The following is a 21,212-nucleotide window of genomic DNA, read 5'->3' on the forward strand; positions in this document are numbered from 1 at the left end:
TCTGGGAAGAATACATCACTTAAAATAGCAATGAATTTAGGTACCTTTAAATACTTTGTATTTTCTGCAAATAGTCCAACAATTGTCGATGGACATTCGGTTTCCACAGAGACCAGAAGAATGGAAGTTATCTAGTGGACTCCACCATACGGATGGACAGGATTCCACGGCAACAAAAGAACGTCCTTACATTCCGGCAGTGGCTCAGGAGGTAGGGCATATCGAAAGTTGGTGGTTCAGACTGCTGTTGTGTCATTGGGCAAGGCACTTCACTCATCTTACTCCCAGTGCCATCCACTCGTGTTTAAATGTAAATCACCAATTTTGGTGGAAACAATTGTGAACTAGCGCTATAAATGTTATAATTGGTCTTTAACATTTCACTTGAATAACATGTGCCATTCATTTTTCTGAACATTTTCTTGTTGGTAAACTTTAGCATGGTACCTTTTTTGAGCCAATTTTGCAGCCGAACACCTCAATTCCATATGACATGCTAGCTGATGCATGCTTACTGCTAGTGTGCTAACTTTAACATGCTAGGATGCTAACATGCATGGAAAGTCCCCATATTTTGCAGACGCGTCAGGTATGGCGAAAAGTTGTATATTTTGGGGTGTCCCGAAAGTGACATTTGAAAATTGGCTCTCTAGAGCCACCTTTAACATAAAAAAAAAATAAAACAGTTTCACGTATATCGCAGGAGACATTTATCAGGACAGTCTCAGGAACCCATCCGTGAAACAGGAGACATTTATCAGGACAGTCTCAGGAACCCATCCATGAAAACGAACAGGAAGTAAGCCATCTTGTGACACTGGGGTCACATTTTACTGCGTGGATCGTTCTCCTAGGATGCAGATGGAAATCCGGAAATTACTTATTGTCCATAAATCATGCAACATACCAAAAAACAAAACAAACGTGGCGATAGCTAAGGAAAAACTCTAGCGCAAAAGCGTAGCATATCAACAGGCATAGGAATCTAACAAAGTAGCCGTCGTAACTGTTGGATTGAAGCAAACAAGAAAACCAAAGCAGGGAATCAATAGCTCTCTGATTAGTGCCCAGGAGCAGTTGAGCGTCCCAAACAGTAATCAGAGGCAGGTGAAAACAATCTGCAGTCATGACAACTAAAACACAAACCTAGGGGTGCTCAAAACAGGAACTGAGGGAATCCAAAATTAAAACGGATCCGGGCAGTGGATCATGACACGTCTTGGTTTTCGTCTTCGGGTTCTAGTTCAACGAACTCATCTTGGGGACTTTGACTGAATGAGTCATGGTTAAAATTACAGCTACTACACTTATTAGCAAAAATTAATTGTGATCACATTTTTCCCCACACCGGCCATTTTTCGGCGAAAAAAAGGCGTCGTACATCAACAAACTCCTCCTAGGGACTTTGGCCAATTGAGTCTGGGTTAGAATTACAGATACTAAACATGGAGGTGATGATATATTGCGAACACATTTTTCCTACACTATACGATGTGGGCGTGGCATGGCGCCAAAAATTCCAAACATTGATTCGCCACAAAACACGAAACGTTAATAACACGGCTCCACAAATTGATATCTTGACTTTTTGAAACCCTAACTGTTACGGTACAGGGGGAAGAAGGAGACAGCACAGATGAATGGAAGTCCTTTAGCTCTTTTTATTACAAACAAGGAAAATGAGGCGTGTAACTAATCCAAATATGTGTGTTGTGCGACTATGTGTAGTGGTTAACTAAGTGTTACTAGGAATGTTGAGCGAGGTGCGGCTCGGAGATCCAGAGACAGGCAGGAGGTCAGGAGCAAGAGCGAGGCGTCAAAGTCTGGGTCCAGGTGGGAGGTCAAGATCCAAAGAGGCAGCCAGGGGAACCAGATGGAACACAGGGAGACGAGACACACATCCTGTGACGAGGAAATGGAGGAATGCAGCTGGATGGCGACAAGGAACACAATACAAATGAACATGGAGGTGGAGAAAGTGCTCATAGAGCTAGACGTGTCGGCTTTCTGTAGGAACAGGAAGTACGTTCTGGCCCGGAACGCAGGTTAAGAAGCCTAAGGAACTCATCAGTGACAGGTGTGTTGAGAACTGAGTGATTGCAGATTGATTTCAGCCGCCTTCTGCAGCACAGGTGCGCGTTTGGATGTATGCTAAACGCAGCGCGCAGATGAATGCGCATTGGGAAACTAACATGCAGGAAAAGTTCCCTAATTTTGAAGGCGCGTCAGGTATAGCCACCAATTTTATCTTTTGGGGGTGTCCCAAAAGTTTTTGGAGGGCCAGTTCAACGCCGCTCGCCAAGGAAAAAAGAAAGTGCAAATGTTGAAGTTGCAAGATGTCACACTAATGTTTCCTTTGTGTTTTTTTTTTTGTTGTGTTTTTTTTTTACATGCACTCAATCCTTTTCAGTGCCGTTTGATTAAAAAACATTATTTTATGAGGATTCTTTTGCCAGCCTCAGCCTGCTCCCAGCATGCATCAGGGCCGGACGGACAAAAAGGTCAGAATGTCGTGCTCATCGCTTACATAACAACAGCAAAAGGGCACTGTTGACTTTTTCAAGAGGAGCTTTAATATGGACGCCGCATTCCAGTGTGGACTTTGAGGTCAGCGAAACATTCCAAAGGTGTCACCACACGCTGAGAAGACAACACTGATTTTACAACCACAAATTAATAAAACTTTTTTTTTTAAACATCGCGACGAAAGGAGACGAACGCCACAAAAGCAAATGTGAACAGACACGGACATGCAGTCACAGATAAAACCAGCAGGGGGCGCCACGGGGCGGTCATCTCTGTACAATTAGCAAAAATAAGACAAATGCTGGAGAATAGATCAAGAACACTTTAGGCACTCAAAGGTGTTCCCGTGCTTTTTCCTGCACACTGATCCCGTTCCCGAGCAACTCCAACCTGGTCTCTGAGGTTCCTGCAGTTGAAGGACGCGTCCACAAGCAAGCATGCGCTTCCACCCACAAGAAAATATAGTCTTCATATCCAAAATAAAGACAGGATTTGTTCATACGAAGAAGAAAACATCACAACAGCACGACATGTCTGATGATACTCAAGCAGATGTACATGGAACATGCTGGTACTGGTTCTGGTTCTGGTACTGGGACTGGTACCGGGACTACTTCCTTTCCTCATGCGCCGTCCCTGGATCAGTGTTAGCGGGCGTGCTCACGCCCCGGCGTGGCTTTAGAGGTCCAGGTCCACGGGCCGCACGTTGCCCGTCTTGTTCTCGTTGACCCAGAGCTCTCGGTCCTTGGCCGGGTCCACCGCCTGCAGCAGCTGGTCCACCGGCTCCGCCGTCTGGAGACAGGAAGGTAGTGCAGCCCTCACAACATAAACATGTTCCCACGCTCCAACCACTGTCATCACATATTTGAAATAAGACATTTTCAGGTGTGACAAAGTCTCTCCTTCGCTTCAATGAATCAATATTCATAATTAATCATTCATGAAACAACACAAAGATGCTGAAAGTTTAATTAACAACTGCTTGTGATTTTTTATGAAACATAAACGTAAAGCTGAAGTCTTCTCACACCGTGGTTGAGCATCGGTCTTATGTCCAAGATAAATACAGTAAGTCAGTAAATAAGTAAAGTAGAAGTAAATAAGAAAAGTAGAAGAAGAAGTAAATAAGTAAGTAATTGAAACTCGCGCTGTAGTTGAACATGTCAGCCTCAGGTCTCAAGTAAAAAAATAAGTAAATAAGTCAGTAAATAAGTCGTAAATAAGTAAAGTATAAGTATAAACAAACAAGTAAAGTAAAAGTAAATAAGTAAAGTAGAAGTAGAAGTAAATAAGTATTTGAAAGTCACGCTGTGGTTGAACATGTCGATCTCATGTTTCAGGTAAATAAGTAAGTAAATTAGTCATTAAATGGGTAAGTAAATAAGTAAATTACAAGTATAAATAAACAAAGTATGAGTAAATAAGTAAAGTAGAAGTAAATAGGTATTTGAAAGTCACGCCGTGGTTGAACATGTCGGTCGCATGTCTCAGGTAAATAAATACGTAAATAAGTCAGTAAATAAGTAAAGTACAATTATAAATAAATAAGTAAAGTAGAAGTAGAAGTAAATAAGGTATTGAAACCTACGCCGTGGTTGAACATGTCTCATGTCTCAGGTAAATAAATATGTAAATAAGTCAGTAAATAAGTCGTAAATAAGTAAAGTATGAGTATAAACAAATGAGTAAAGTAAAAGTAAATAAGCAATGTAGAAGTAAAAGTAAATAAGTATTTGAAACTCACGCTGTGGTTGAACATGTCGGTCTCATGTTTCAGGTAAATAAGTGAGTAAATAAGTAAAGTATAAGTTTATGTAAATAAGTAAAGTATAAGTAAATAAGTAAATTGTAAGTATAAATAAACAGGTAAAGTATAAGTAAACAAGTAAAGTAAAAAAGAAGCCAAAAAGTAAGTAGTTGAAAATCACGCCATGGTTAAACATGTCGGTCTCATGTTTCAAGTAAATAAATAGGTAAACAAGTCAGTAAATAAGTAAGTAAATAAGTAAAGTAGAAGTATACATAAACAAGTAAAATAGAAGTGAATAAGTAAAGAAGAAGAAGAAGTCAATAAGTATTTGAAACTCACACCGTGGTTGAACATGTCAGTCTCATGTTTCAGGTAAATAAGTAAGTGAATAAGTGAAGCATATGTATGAATAAATAAGTAAAGTATAAGTAAATAAGTAAAGTATAAGTATAAATAAACAAGTAAAGTATAAGTAAACAAGTAATGTAAAAAAAGAAGTCATGGTTGAACATGTCGGTCTCATGTTTCAAATAAACAAATAAGTCAACAAGTCAGTAAATAAGTAAGTAAATAAGTAAAGTAGAAGTATACATAAACAAGTAAAGTAGAAGTAAATAAGTAAAGTAGAAGAAGAAGTCAATTCGTAATTGAAACTCACGCCGTGGTTGAACATGTCGGTCTCATGTCTCAGGTAAATAAATAAGTAAACAAGTCAGCAAATAACTAAGTGAATAAGTAGAGGTAGAATTAAATATTGTAAGTAAAGTATAAGTAGGAATCCATAAGTAAGTAATTGAAACTCAAAATGTCATGTCTCAGGTAAATAGATATGTAAATAAGTCAGTAAATAAGTAAAGTAGAAGTATAAATAAATAAGTAAAGTAGAAGTATAAATAAATAAGTAAAGAAGAAGTAGAAGTAAATAAGTAATTGAAACTCATGTCGTGGTTGAACATGTCGGTCTCATGTCTCAGGTAAATAAATAAGTCGTTAAATAAGTCGGTAAATAAGTAAAGTACAAGGATAAATAAACAAGTAAAGTAGAAGTAAATAAGTAAAGTAGAAGTAAATAATAATTGAAACTCACGCCGTGGCTGAACATGTCAGTCTCATGTTTCAGGTAAAAAAGTAAGTAAATAAGTAAAGTATAAGTATAAATAAATAAGTAAAGTATAAGTAAATAAGTAAAGTATAAGTATAAATAAAGAAGTAAAATAAAAAAATGAAGTCAATAAGTAAGTAATTGAAACTCACGCCGTGGTTGAACATGTCGGTCTCATGTCTCAGGTAAATAAATAAGTAAACAACTCAGTAAATAAGTAAAGTAGAAGTATAAGTAAACAAGTAAAGTAGAAGTAAATAAGTAAAGTAGAAGAAGAAGTCAATTCGTAATTGAAACTCACGCCGTGGTTGAACATGTCGGTCTCATGTCTCAGCGTGGTGTATTGGCGCAGATGTTGCTGGATCCACTCAATGCGATCCACCTCCAGTTTCTCCAGTTCCTGATGATGACACACCTGCTGCTTCTAACGGCTCCTGGTGTTATGATAGTGATTGTTCGTGTTTACCATGCTGGTGGTCACCATCTCCTCAAACCACTTGGACTGAGTCTGGTTGTAAAGGTCCACGCACCGCATCAAGTCATCTCCTGGACAACACACACACACACACATACACACACACACACACACACACACACACTTCTTCAGTGTCGATACGCTCATCAATATCATAATCAATATCATCATCGACGTCATCATCAATATTATCAATATCATCATCAACATCATCAACGATGTCAACATCAATATTGTCATCAACATCATCAACGATGTCATTATCAATATCATAATCAACATCATCAATATCATCACCGATATTTCATGATTAATTCATTATAAACACCATAATCAACATCATTAATATCATTATCAACATAATCATCATTATACATCATGAATATCATCAGCATCATTAATATCATCATCAGTATCATTAAAAATGTCCTAAAATCATCAACAATGTCTTAATCAATATCATAATCGACATCATGACTATCATCATCAACATCTTCATCATTATTCGTAATCAATATAATTTTTAACAACATTAATATTATCATCAATAGCACCATCATGATTCATCATAAAGATGATAAATATAATAATCAGTATCTTTGATATAATTGTCAATATCATCAGCATTGTTCATCATCAAGATCATTATCAGCGTAATCATCAATATCCTCATCATCATTCATCATCAAGATTATCAATGTCATAATCGGCATATCATCGTCAATATGGTCATAATTATTCATCATTAATATCATCATCACCTTCATTAATTCATCTTCAATATCATCATCAAAATCAACAATTCATCAACAATAAAATCATTAATTCATAATCAATATCATCGTCATTAATTCATCACCATCATCATCAGCATCAACAATATTTAGCATCATCAATTTATTATCACTATATCATCATTATTAGCATCATCATTAAGATTGTCATCATAATTCATCAACATCATCATTATGAATTTATCATCAATATATGCATCATTAATATCATCATCAGCCTCATTAATATTATCATCATCAATTCATCATCACTATATCATCATTATTTCATCCTTATCATTATCATCATTAATATCATCATCAACAATTCATCATCACTATATCAGCAGCATCATTAAGATTATCATCATAATTCAACGCTATCATCATCGTGAATTCATCATCAATATATCATCATAATCCTCTTCATCATCAATATCATCATCATCAATTAATCATCACTCTATCATCAATATCATCATCATTAATATCATCATCATCAAATGATCATCACTATATCATCATCAACATTATCATCATTAATATGATCAGTAACAATTCATCATCACTATATCATCAATATCATCAGCAGCATCAATAAGATCATCATCAGAATTCATCAACAATATCATCATCATGGATACAAGCGGTAGAAAATGCATCATCTTCATCGTCAATATCATTTTCATCATCAATATCATCAGAAATGTATCATCATATTTTTATCATCGATATCTTCATCATTCATTTACAATCAACATCATTATCAGGATCAGTCATCATTAATTCATCATAAATCAATCAATATCATTTTCATTAATTTACAATCAATATCATCATCATTAATCATCATCAGCAGCAGCAGCACGTGTAGTGGCCAGTAGATGGAGCTAATGAGTGAGTTATGTCATTCATTCATCTGGCTAAGACATGTGACCTGCTTGTGACCTCTGACCTGCTTGTGTGGATTTCCTGCGAGCCTTTTTGATGTCTTCTTCTGTCTTGTTGCTCAGCTTGATCTCCAGCTGCTGCGTCTTCACTTCCAGATCTTTCTGACGGTCCGCCAGAGCTTTGCGGGCCTTTCGTGATGGACACACACACACACACACACACACACACACACAAGCGTGTCTGTCTTCATGACTATGCAAAAAATAACGATAATCATCAGACTGCTCACAATACTTTGAGGAGAAGATGCAAATATTTAGCACACGCAGTGTGATTTATCAAGACTAAAACTGTACTGCGGGAACTTTTTTGCGTCTTTATTTAGTACATCGCATGCAAACTGTCAGTTGTCGGAGGCGATCACACTGCAACTCCGCCAACATACTGTATATGGACTGTCAAAAACAAAAATATTAGACATATTGTCTATTCAGCAGTATTATTTTATAATCTTCAAGCGGCTGGAATGACTTAAAGGCCTACTGAAATTTGATTTTCTTATTTAAACAGGGACAGCAGGTCCATTCTATGTGTCATACTTGATCATTTTGCGATATTGCCATATTTTTGCTGAAAGGATTTAGTAGAGAACATCAACGATAAAGTTCGCAACTTTTGGTCGCTAATAAAAAAGCCTTGCCTTTACCGGAAGTAGCAGACAATGTGCGCGTGATGTCACGGGTTATACGGCTCCTCACATCGTCACTTTGTTTATAGTCATAGCCACTAGCAGCAAGAGCGATTTGGACCGAGAAAGCGACGATTTCCCCATTAATTTGAGTGAGGATGAAAGATTCGTGGATGAGGAAAGTTAGAGTGAAGCACTAAAAAAAAAAAAAAAAAAAGGCGACGGCTACAGGCGACAGCAGTGGGAGCGATTCAGATGTTATTAGACACATTTACTAGGACAATTCTGGAAAATCCCTTATCTGTTTATTAAGTTAATAGTGTTTTGATGAGATTATAAAGTCATACCTGAAAGTCGGAGGGCTGCGGTGAACGCCAGTGTCTCTGAGAGAAGCCAATGGAGGAGCCAAGATCACAGCTGCCTTTTTGACAGCTGCAGGAGGAAGTCGCATAATCCGCTCAAGTCTCCGGTAAAGGCCGACTTAATATCACAATGTTTCCATCGAAAAACTTCCTGGCAGAGAAACATGTTCGCTTGACCGCTCTGTGTTAAAGCTTCACAACAAGCAAAGAAACACCGGCTGTGTTTCGGTTGCTAAAGGCAGCTGCAATCCACCGCTTTCCACCAACAGCATCCTTCTTTATAGTCTAAATTATTAATTGAACAAATTCCAAAAGATTCAGCAACACAGATGTCCAAAATAATGTGTAATTATGCGATGAAAAGAGACGACTTTTAGCCGTGTGTGGTGCTGGGAGAAAATGTCCGCTCAAACCAATAACGTCACAAGCACGCGTCAACATAAGCGTCATCATTCTCCGACGTTTTCAACAGGATATCTCGCGGGAAATTTAAAATTGCAATTTAGTAAACTAAAAAGGCTGTACTGGCATGTGTTGCAATGTTAATATTTCATCATTGATATATAAACTATCAGTCTGCGTGGTCGATAGTAGTGGGATTAAAACAAATCCAATTATTAATGACGTGTAAAATACATCATTAACATATTTTTCGTGTGATTAAAAAAAATTATTGCAACAAGCAATTTCTTGCGACTGGAGCGCACATTTCAGTGCTAAAAAATAAAAATAAATGTTTCCATTGTAGATGCACTGCAGGACTGCGTCTAAATAAAACGTGGTACATTTTGTGCATGTGTCCTCGATAACACGAATGTGCAGTAAATGAGTGTCTTTATGGTGAGGCCCCATATAGTACATGCAAAATCCTCATTTAAATAAGGCGGTCTGCACCAGTTATTGATTGTACACGCAGTCTTAGTAGACATGCCCACTAATACTACACACTATTTTATAGTTTGCACACGCTTTTTAGCTCCTGGTGTCTGGGTCCCAGTAGACCAGGCCCCAGGTGTAGTACACAGGTGCACCACTCCAAACACAGCCCCTCCCTCCATGTCGCAAGCGTACTTTGTCCACGCTAGCGTAGCGACTAGCTAGCTGCTTCCTGAGGTCAGCGATGTGATGGTCGTATTTCTTCAGGTCCTTCTTGAAGTGGTCGCTTCGGAACGTCAACAACGGTTTCTCCACCTCAGAGTGAAGCTGCCAAGATGATGAACATATTCATGTATTCATTAAAGGGGAACATTATCACAATTTCAAAAGGGTTGAAAAAAATAAAAATCAGTTCCCAGTGGCTTGTTGTATTTTTTGAATTTTTTTTCAAAATTTTACCGGTCCCGTAATATCCCTAAATAAAGCTTTAAAGTGCCTTATTTTCGCTATCTTCGAAACCACTATCCATTTTCCTGTGACATCATACAGTGCTGCCAATGTAAACAAACAATGGGAATAGCACAGCAAGATATAGTGACATTATCTCGGATTCAGACTCGGATTTCAGAGGCTTAAGCGATTCAACAGATCACGCATGTATTGAAACGGATGGTTGGAGTATGAAAGGAAACGTAATATAGTTGCAAATGCATCTGCAGGTTACCCATACATCTCTGTGCCATGTCTGCTTTAGCACCGCCGGGAAATAGCATGTTAGCATCGATTAGCGTAGCATGTTAGCATCGATTGGCTGGCAGTCAACATCAACAAAACTCACCTTTGTGATTTCGTTAACTTTATCGTTGCAAATGCATCTGCAGGTTATCCATACATCTCTGTGTCATGTCGTGTCATGTGTTCATTTACATGCCATATTCATGATTTCATTAACACAGTAATGTGTCCATTAACTCAGTTATGTATACTTTAGCACAAGTGTAGATTTATTAACATTTTGATGTGTTCATTACCTTATTCATTTAGTCATTAACATATGTATGTGGTGATTTACATATTAATGTAATCATTAACAAATTAATTTGTGTTCATTACTTAAACCATGTGTTCTTTAACATATCCATGTGGTCAGTACCCTATTAATCAGTTAGTGAACTTACATATATTTATATTTTCACAAACACATTCATGTCTTCATCAGGCAACGGCGGCCGACGGTCACCTTGTTGGAGAACTTGAGATGAACTTCGGCTTCGTCGTGAAGACTTTTCTTCAGCTGAGTCCACGCCTCTCCCAAAGTGCTGAGGAGAAGAAGGAGCAGGTTGTGGACTGCCACACCTGACAACAGGACAGACGACTCACCCTTCTTCCTGCGCCGCCAGTGTGCTGAGGGACAGTTTGGACAAGTTCTTGGCGTACTCTTCCTCCATCTTTATTCTGGAACACAACATGCCGTCTTTTATGTCTGCAACATGTTTCAACACGAGGAAAAGGAAGAAAGATTTTTGGGTATTCTGTTCACAATGAAAGGCAAATATTTGCTACTAGGGGTGTGCCGATGCGATACCGGTCCGATATTGGTAGTGACATAGGTCTGGTATCAGATATAACAGCCAGTTAAATGTCCTTCAATAAGCACACACTTTCTTCTATTTTACTAAAGTCATTCACCAAAGGTAAACATGTTAAGCTATAGGCTACTGTGAGCAAGCAGCTACACAACAACTAAGCACACAATAGCACACAAGCTAAACATATGTAGCAATAACAATTGAACAAAACTGCAGTATAAAACAACACTTTTGTCAACATAAACAAGTATCAAAAAATCATAGTTGCATATTAATTACTATATATATAAATATATATACACAGTGGGGCAAAAAAGTATTTAGTCAGCCACCGATTGTGCAAGTTCTCTCACTTAAAATGATGAGAGAGGTCTGTAATTTTCGTCATAGGTACACTTCAACTGTGAGAGACAGAATGTAAAATCCAGGAATTCACATTGTAGGAATTTTAAAGAATTTATTTATAAATTATGGTGGAAAATAAGTATTTGGTCAACCATTCAAAGCTCTCACTGATGGAAGGAGGTTTTGGTTCAAAATCTCACGATACATGGCCCCATTCATTCTTTCCTTGACACGGATCAATCGTCCTGTCCCCTTAGCAGAAAAACAGCCCCAAAGCATGATGTTTCCACCCCCATGCTTAACAGTAGGTATGGTGTTCTTGGGATGCAACTCAGTATTCTTCTTCCTCCAAACACGACGAGTTGAGTTCATACCAAAATGGACACAAAGAGATACAGCAAAGGATTGGGAGAATGTCACGTGGTCAGATGAAACCAAAAGAGAACTTTTTGGTGTAAACTCAACTCGTCGTGTTTGGAGAAAGAAGAATACTGAGTTGCATCCCAAGAACACCACACCTACTGTGAAGCATGGGTGTGGAAACATCATGCTTTGGGGCTGTTTTTCTGCTAAGGGGACAGGACGATTGATCCGTGTTAAGGAAAGAATGAACGGGGCCATGTATCGTGAGATTTTGAGCCAAAACCTCCTTCCATCAGTGAGAGCTTTGAATGGTTGACCAAATACTTATTTTCCACCATAATTTACAAATAAATTCTTTAAAATTCCTACAATGTGAATTCCTGGATTTTGTTTTCACATTCTGTCTCTCAGAGTTGAAGTGTACCTACGATGAAATTTACAGACCTCTGTCCTCATTTTAAGTGGGAGAACTTGCACAATCGGTGGCTGACTAAAAACTTTTTTGCCCCACTGTATATAGGATGTGTTTTTACCGCTCATGGATAAACTCCGCCATCTCCTTCTGCATCTGTTTGCCTTTCAGCTGTTTCTGCAGGAGAACCTCGAAGCCCGCCACACACGTGGCCCCCTGGGGGTCCTTTTTGTCCGTCTGGAAAACAGGAAGTGACCTCTCTTATGTGACTGACATAAAACAAGACGGTGAAAAGAGGACACGTTAGACAAGATGGCGAGTCGCTCTCACCCAGAAGTAATCGCAGTAGCTCCATTCGTTAGGCTTGAGCAGCTGCTGCTCGGGTCCTTCTCCGGGAAGCGGGAACGTCACGCCGTTGATCTGCGGCCAGCGGAGAGAGACAGGAAGTGGGAGGAGACGATAATATAAAATGTTGATGTAATCATTGTAGTATCAACTATGTACAGCTCTTGTCCTTGGTATTGTTACAGTCAATGTCTCTTTTGTTTACAATTAGGAGCGCTAGCTTGCTGTTAGCGGTTAGCTATTGTGTCCTCCGGTGTGTAGTGAAGCTACAGGTATGATACTTGTAAGAAATATACCTTATTTGTCGCCATGGAGCCGAGGTGATTTAGAAGCAGCTATAACACTGCTGACCGCGGATGGACGTTAGCCGCTGGCCTGCTAGCCATGTTTAAAACACTTCTTCCAGAGCAGCACTTCAGTGTGAAAAGCTTCACCTTTATTGTTCGTTTTGAAGCCAAAATATGTCCATTCTCCCTCTTATGTCTCCACAGATTGCCTGTGTGCGCTGCCTAACATGCGTCGTTTTACCAGCAATGTCACGACCTGGGGACGACACGCCACAATGTCCGTGATTTTTTAAAAAGTACAGGTATTTTTCAGATGCAGTATAGTACCAATTTTTTATTTATTAGTATACAACCCTAACACATGCACACGTACACACACACACAATTGTGGTAAACATTAAATTCTTTAAAGTGTTGAAAACAAGTCATGAATTAATTTCTGTTTCACTTTCAACACTGAAATATCAATACATCAACTTCAGATACATTTTTTTTTCTTCATAATTACTTTTATATTTTATTCCCTTTTTGTCAAAAACACAAAATATGCAACAAAATCCCTCCCCAAAAATGTTCAAACTGGAACATTTGATATGAAGTAATTGGAGCCTAATTCGGTCAATAATTCATAACAACATGGATTTTGGTACATTGTTATATTTTGAGCAATGACAGTTAAAAAAAAAAAAGTAGGCTTAAAATCCAAAAGGCACACACTTATAAACATGCTAAAAATAAGTTGTATCAATATAGATATGGTCATGCCAGACTATAGTTATTATTGTAATTAAAATATACAATAACATGAAAGCAAGTTACAAGAAAAAAAGTATACTATAGCACAGGGGTAGGGAACCTGCGGCTCTAGAGCCAGATGCAGTCATCAAAAGAGCCACATCTGGCTCTCAGATAAATCTTAGCTGACATTGCTTAACACGATAAGTAATAAATTATTCCGCTGGTAATCACAGGGTTAAAAATAACGTTCAAAATTAAAAACATTCTCATGCATTTTATTCCATCAATCCAAGAAGTCGCATTAATGGTAAGATGCATTTAATTTATCATTTGTTAGCTTCAGAATAACAATGTAATTAAAAAGAATAAGAAACTTATTATACTCTAAAAAATGTTAGTCTAACTTAAAAATGTGCACATTTAGTTGTATTCAGTGTTAAAAAATATTGGTAACACTTTAGTATGGGGAACATATTCTAAGTAACAAAGACTTAAGAGTTATTTGGACAGCAGGGGACCATATAAGGGTTAGGGTTACTAATAAGCAATAATTCTGAAGTTATAAGGGAAGACTCTTAGTTAATGGCTTACTGCTTGTAAACTACGACCATGCAGAAAAAGGCATTAATAAGTACTTAAAATGACTAATTAAGAGCCAATATGTTACGAATTTGCATGTTAATAAGCAACTAATTAATGGTGAATATGTTCCCCATATCAAAGTATTACCAAAATATAATATGGCTCTCACGGAAATACGTTTTTAAAATATTTGGCTTTCATGGCTCTCTCAGCCAAAAAGGTTCCCGACCCCTGCTATAGCATGTAATCAAATAAAGAACAGCCGAAAAATGCCATCAAAGACATGCACCTGGGGATAGATTGATTGGCAACACTAAATTGTCCCTAGTGTGTGAATGTGAGTGTGAATGTTGTCTGTCTATCTGTGTTGGCCCTGTGATAAGGTGGCGACTTGTCCAGGGTGTACACCGCCTTCCGCCCGAATTCAGTTGAGATAGGCTCCAGCACCCCCCGCGACCCTGAAAGGGACAAGCGGTATAAAATGGATGGATGGACATCTCGATGTACTACACTGCCCCCTGGTGGAGGCTCGTGTGTTTCTGGTTGTCACAGTAAATGTGACCTGGACAAAGTGCTTGAAGGGAAACTGCACTTTTGGGGGATGGGGGGATTTTGCCGTTCAAAATCATTATGAGAAACAAGAAGACAAATGTTTTTTGGGGTTGTTTTTTTTTGCATTCTAACAAATAAAAATGGCCTCGCTCTTGGTGATTAGCAATGCAGCTAATGGGAGCAACTGATTTTACCTCTAAATCACTTTAAAAATGGATTAAAAAAACGTCAACAATACTTAATTTGCATTCCGTAACCTGTATAATAACCAAGCGGGGGACATCATTATTCCACTTTTTTAATGGTTTTGTTTGCAATATTATTTTTAAAATGTGCTGTTAAAAAAATTGGTCCCCGGGGCACACTTTGCACACCATTGATCTACAATGTAACGTTCTTACATACAGCGTACATATGGCAGTTGTGCTTTTATTGTGGTATTCCCTGTGTCCACCTGCCTTTCCTGTTTTGTCTGGTGGAGGCAAGTAGTCTAATTATTAAGTCCTGGAAGACGTTCTTCGTGGTGTTGAGTTCTTTATTCTGTTTCACTACCTCTTTGTTTGCTTGCTGCTAGCTTCCACGCTAAAGGCGTCGTCACGCTACAACGAGCTCGAGGGCCGAGTGCGTGACTTTCTATTCCCTGCAAAAATGTTTAGCATTTTTGAGCAAGGGTAAGTGCAACTCTCATTGACTAGCTACTTAGCTTTGTGGCTGTCACGGCTAGTTACACTAGGTAGTGCCTTTATGTTGGATTTTCTTAGTGTTCTCCAGTGTTTTGTGTTAGTTTCTGTCCTGTGCTTTTAGTTTGGCGGTTTTGTTGGGTGTTTCCCCCTGGCTGCTTCACTTCTGTCCTGGGCCATTTCCCCTCACCTGTTTTCCGTTTGCAATTAAGACTATTTAAGTTTATCCTTTCCCTACCTTCGTTGTCGGGACATTGATGATGTATTATCTGTTCTACTTTGTGGACGTCGTCTGCTCCACGTGTTTTTGGCTGCGCGCCTGTAACGCTGGTGAGAACGAGGAGGCATGATGATGCGGATGGTTCTTCCGATGATGACAGCAGGAACTCGGTAGACAATGTGCAGGTAAGAGATTTTTTATTTTCATAAATCACACACAAAAACAAAACAAACAACACAAGCGAACACAAGGACAGTAGAGATGCGCGGATAGGCAATTATATCATCCGCAACCGCATCATCAAAGTCGTCATCCAACCGCCGTCCCCCCGAACCAACATTTTATCAGGACCGTACCCGCCCGCCAACCGCCCGCTGAAATACAAATCCATAAGAGGTCGGCCGCCTTTACCACTCACAGAGCTATTTAAACCTGTTTCACAGAGTAATGAAGACAAATGGAGCCGCTAACGTTCTCGCGACTATCCAATAGCATTCATCCTGATGACAAGAATACGGGCGTGCTGTGAAGCCATTGCCTTAGACACCTTCAACAACATGTACGAACCAATTGTTGGTCCGGCAACATGTTGTGTGCAGCTTCCGCAATCACACGTACAAGATTGAAAGGAATACTGGGTGATACAGACTACACTGATGGTTGTGATATAAACAACTTTAACACTTACTAATATGCACCACCCTGTGAAGCCACACAATACAAGATTGACAAACACATTTTGGGAGAACATCCTCACAGTAACACAACATAAACGCAACACAACAAATACCCAGAATCCTTTGTATCCGGGACAGGACCCTGAATATATTTTACCCCCCTGCGCCCCCAACCCCGCCTACCTTACCGGCGCACGGGGGGAGGAGGGGGTGGCGGGGTTTGCTGCTAGCGGGGTGCATAAAATAGTCAGGAAGTGTCATGAATACAAAGGATTGTGGGTATTTGTTGTGTTGCGTTTATGTCGTGTTACTGTGAGGATGTTCTCCCGAAATGTGTTTGTCGTTCTTAATTGGTGTGGCTTCACAGCGTAGCACATATTACTAAGAGTGTTAAAATTGTTTATAACACAACCATTAGTGTACTCTGTGTCACCCAGTATGCCTTGCAGTCGTGTGCGTGTTGCCACGGAAGCCACACACAACATGATGCTGGACTGACAAGCAGATCGTACATGTTGTAGAAGTCGACATAGCCAATGGCTTCATAGCACGCCCTAATACTTATTATCTGGGTGACTGCCGGCAGTCATTCAAGAGAATAATAGTGTCTCCTATTGTCTTCTTCGCTTTATGACACGGGTCTTAAATGACTCTTTGAATGGCAAAGGATACCGATCCCAGAACCATGTATATCAAATATTTCCGGATGGTTCAACCGCCACCCGCCCGAATCTAATTAAAATCAATTTTTTCGTCATGTCAACCGCCCGACCCGCGGTTTATCCGAGGATGAGACCGCAAACCGCGCATCTCTAAAGGACAGGGTGCCGAACACACAGGGAATGCCTATAGCTAGTGGAATAGCTCACAAGGAAACACTAAGACGGGACTTAGCGTAAGACGCATACAGGGCACTAAAAAACATTGAACGTAAGAGCTGCATAAAGCAAACAAAAGCACCAGGACGAGTGAGGCAAAAAGGCAGGACTAAATTACCCTCTGATTAGAGCCCAAGAATAGGTGAGCGTCCTGAACACTAATCAGAGGCAGGTGACACTAATAAATAACCATGGCAATCAAGAGGACACAAAACCGGGATGCTGAAACAGAACTTAAACAACAAGTGAATGAAAACGTAAATAAACTATGATCCGGGCAACGGATTATAACAGTTTCAGCATTTGGTTTTGTGTCTTTCATAGTCTGGCCGTTTGGAGCACTTCCCTTTTGCTCCAACCATTTTTTTTTTCTTCTTTCCATCCATCCATTTTTCTACCGCTTATTCCCAATTGGGGTGGCGGGGGGCGCTGGTGCCTATCTCAGCTACAATCGGGCGAAAGGCGAAGTACACCCTGGACAAGTCGCCACCTTATCACAGGGCCAACACATATAGACAGACAACATTCACACTCACATTCACACACTAGGGCCAATTTAGTGTTGCCAATCAACCTATCCCCACGTGCATGTTTTGCTTCTTTGATGAATAAATACCCCTTTTTACTTCACGCTGCTTCCTCGTTTATCTGCATCTTTAAAATCATACAATACGACGCCTTGCTTGACAGTGGCTGGTGGGCTTGTTGTTGCAGCTGGAACTAATCACTTTAGTTTTACACCTGGCTCCCGGAACGTTGCAGAAGTCACCTGCTTCACTTTAGTATTCTAAAATGGCGTTAACACAGAGGGAAAGACAGGAAATGAAAGCAAAGGAAACAAGCTTTGTTTTTATGGCCGGAAATAAAGGCAGTTTTATCTTTCTGGTAAATGTTCGACCAAAAGCTAGGCTGGTGTGACGCTCATGTTGTGCCGTGAGGACAGAGGAGCTTCACACGACGCGACGGTGTGATGTTTAACATTTTTTCAGCCTAATAAGCACCGGACACCTCCATCTTCCATCCCATAATATCCCTGTGGACCACGAGCACATGACTAAGCCGCTTACATAATCGCACAGACACACACACACACACACGGAGACTCACTCGGCTTGTACACAACATAAGTGGACGACTCAGTCGGCGCTAACGTGTTAAATTTCCGCCTGACAGGTCAAATTGACGGGCAGTGGTTGCCGTGGCAACTCTTAACATGCGAGGAAGGTGTGCTGATGCGCTGTCGTCATCTGTTCAGCTGAGGTATGGAAGGATGCCACTGTTGCTAGGCAACATTACACCTGCCCTCCTGACGCCAGAAAACAATCTGTTGCCTCCTTCTCATGTCTTCAGCATCCCCGGGATTGTGTAATCACTCACACACACACACACTACTACTACCACTACTACTACGACCCCCGCGCCCCCCAAGCAACAAGTCACCAAGGAGACACGGAGACACGTCCCACCGTGAAGGTGAGGCCAAGGTTACGACTCCATCTTATACCTCAGGGTCATGCGTGCGTCTCCATGACAACAGTGTGTGTGCGCGCGCGCGGGTGGGGGAGGAGGGGTAGTGTAACGTGAGTCGCGACATGGTGCACAAAAACACCTGACGTCATTAACTTGTGTGTGTGTGTGTGTGTGTGTGTGTGTGTGTTGTTTGAAGCTTGTCGTGTTTGTTCGATGAAGCTCAGCTTCTGAGTTTGTCGCCATGGAAACTGGACTTGCTGCATCTTTTCTGCGAACGACGGCTGCGGGTCACAAACCCTGCATCCCCCCTCCCGTACACGCACACGTACACACACACACGCACACGTACACACACACCACACACACACACACACAACTCAATGCAACAAAACACATATTATAGTGTCAGAGGCCTCATGTGACACTGAAGAAAAGTCATCAAACGTCAGGAAGAAACACAGCAGAAGGCAGCCATCAGCGTGTGCACACACAAACACACACACACACACATACATACACGCACACACATAAAAATCACACGCCCACCCCCCAGCATGAGGAGCTCAAAGATGACAACAGCATCTCCACGGCGGAGGCAGAAGATGAGGAAGAAGAAGAAGAAGTACTCACCGTGGTCTTGGTCTCCTTCACCTCGTTGACACGCCTCCTGGCGGGCGACACGGGGCCGGGCGGCTGGGGGGCGAGACAGGAGGGGTCGTCAAAACTCTCCTCGGTGTCAAAGCTGCCCTCCATGCTGCTCCTGCCTGCTTCTCCTCTGCCTCAGCCCACGCTGCCTCGCTCGCTCGCGCCAGGCTGGGCTGGGGTGGGGGGGAGCGAAGAGGAGGGGTGTAAAGGGGTGGTGGGGGTATGTGTGGGGGGGGGGGGGGGGATCCTTGGTGGTGTGTATGTAAGGGAGAGAGGGGGGTTGTCTAGGTGCCTGTGGCAGCGTGACGAAGTGTTGCTGACCTGTCAGGAGGAAGGCGGCAGGGTGATGGATGCTGGTTGTGTGGAGGGAGAGGGGGTGGGGTTTGAGGAGGGCAGGCAGGTTCCTCCCACAGACCCACTGATGTCCAAGTGACAGGATCAGCGGCGAGCCGGGGTCAAGACGACACTAAACACGCGGGACGGCAGGAAGAGAAATGATGCGGGAGGAGGAGTCACACACACACACACACACACCCCTCAGAGAGCGTGGGGAATGGAAAATGGATGTAAGACGCGCTTTAAACGCCTAATTGCAACGTTTTGAGGGGGGGGGGGGGGGGTGAGAGGCTGAGAGTATAAAAAAGGGGAGAAGCGTTCACAAGATGCAGCTTCACTCGCGAGCGAAAACAAAAACACACAATCATGCCTTACATCAGCATTACCTCAGCATCTCTTTAGCATCTTCATCACCTCAACATCAGCATCACTGCAACATCATCATTACCTCAGCATCAGCATCACTTCAGCTTCATTATCAGCTCAACATCACTTCAACATCCCCTTAACATCATCATCACCTCAACATCATCTCAGCATCACTTCAGCGTCATCATTACATTAACATCATCTCAGCATCAGCATCACTTCAACATCAGCATCATTTCAACATCATCATTACCACAGCATCAGTATCACCTCAGCATCAGCATCATCATCACTTCAGCTTCATCATCACCTCAACATCACCTCAGCATCAGCATCATCATCACTTCAGCTTCATCATCACCTCAACATCACTTCAACATCAGCATACCCTTAAAGTGAAACCCACTACTACCGACCACGCAGTCTGATAGTTTATATATCAATGATGAAACATTAACATTGCAACACATGCCAATACGGCCTTTTTAGTTTACTAGATTGCGATTTTAAATTTCCCGCGAGTTTCTTGTTGAAAACGTCGCGGAATGATGACGCGTACACGTGACGTCACGGGTTGGAGGGGACATATCAGCGTAGCACCAAACACGGCTAAAATTCGTCTCTGTTCATGGCGTAATTACACAGTATTTTGGACATCTGTGTTGCCGAATATTTTGGAATTGGTTCATTTAATAATGGAGACTGTAAAGAACAATGCTGTTGGTGGAAAGCGGTGGATTGCAGCTGTCTTTAGCACCGAGACACAGTTGGTGTTTCTTTGTTTGTTGTGAAGCTTTAACACAGAGCAGTCAAGCGAACATGTTTTCTCTACGTCAACCAGCATGTCTTTGGATGGGAAAATTGAAATATTAAGTCTTACCCGAGAAATCAGTGGATTATGCGACTTCCTCCTGCAGCTCAAAAAGGCAGCTGTGATCTTGGCTCCTCCATTGGCTTCTCTGAGAGACACTGGCGTTCACCGCAGCCCTCCGACTTTCAGGTATATATTTAGAATCTCACTAAAACACTATTAAAACAATAAGCAGATAAGGGATCTTCCAGAATTATCCTAGTAAATGTGTTTAATTACATCTGAAACGCTCACACTGCCGCAGTCCGGAGCCATCGCTTTTTTTTTCTTTTTTTTCTTTTTTTTTTTTCTTTCTAGTCCTTAACTATCAATATCCTAATTCACAAATCTTTCATCCACGCTGAAATTAATGGGGAAATTGTCGCTTTATCGGTCTAAATTGCTCTTACTGCTTGGTGGCTCCCATTATA

General features: G+C 40.8%; 1 protein-coding gene across 2 annotated transcripts; it reads right to left on the minus strand.

Moving 5' to 3' along the window:
* Positions 1 to 1,641: 1,641 nt before the first annotated feature.
* LOC133556099 (growth arrest-specific protein 7-like) lies at positions 1,642 to 19,709 on the minus strand. Of its 2 annotated transcripts, XM_061905718.1 has the most exons (11): positions 19,548 to 19,709; positions 19,212 to 19,399; positions 12,483 to 12,572; positions 12,274 to 12,389; positions 10,824 to 10,898; positions 10,684 to 10,762; positions 9,639 to 9,770; positions 7,582 to 7,705; positions 5,845 to 5,924; positions 5,680 to 5,778; positions 1,642 to 3,318 (listed from the first exon to the last, which is right to left on the minus strand). In XM_061905718.1, the coding sequence occupies exons 2-11, from the start codon at positions 19,332 to 19,334 to the stop codon at positions 3,205 to 3,207; spliced, it is 1,032 nt and encodes a 343-aa protein (XP_061761702.1). In that variant the 5' UTR covers positions 19,335 to 19,399; positions 19,548 to 19,709; the 3' UTR covers positions 1,642 to 3,204. The 2 variants fall into 2 exon arrangements, with proteins under 2 accessions (XP_061761702.1, XP_061761703.1); XM_061905719.1 differs by lacking the exon at positions 19,548 to 19,709 and having other exon boundaries at positions 19,212 to 19,465.
* Positions 19,710 to 21,212: the final 1,503 nt, after the last annotated feature.

The sequence above is a fragment of the Nerophis ophidion genome, linkage group LG07 (genome assembly GCF_033978795.1).
Source record: "Nerophis ophidion isolate RoL-2023_Sa linkage group LG07, RoL_Noph_v1.0, whole genome shotgun sequence".
NCBI classification, from domain to species: Eukaryota; Metazoa; Chordata; class Actinopteri; order Syngnathiformes; family Syngnathidae; genus Nerophis; species Nerophis ophidion.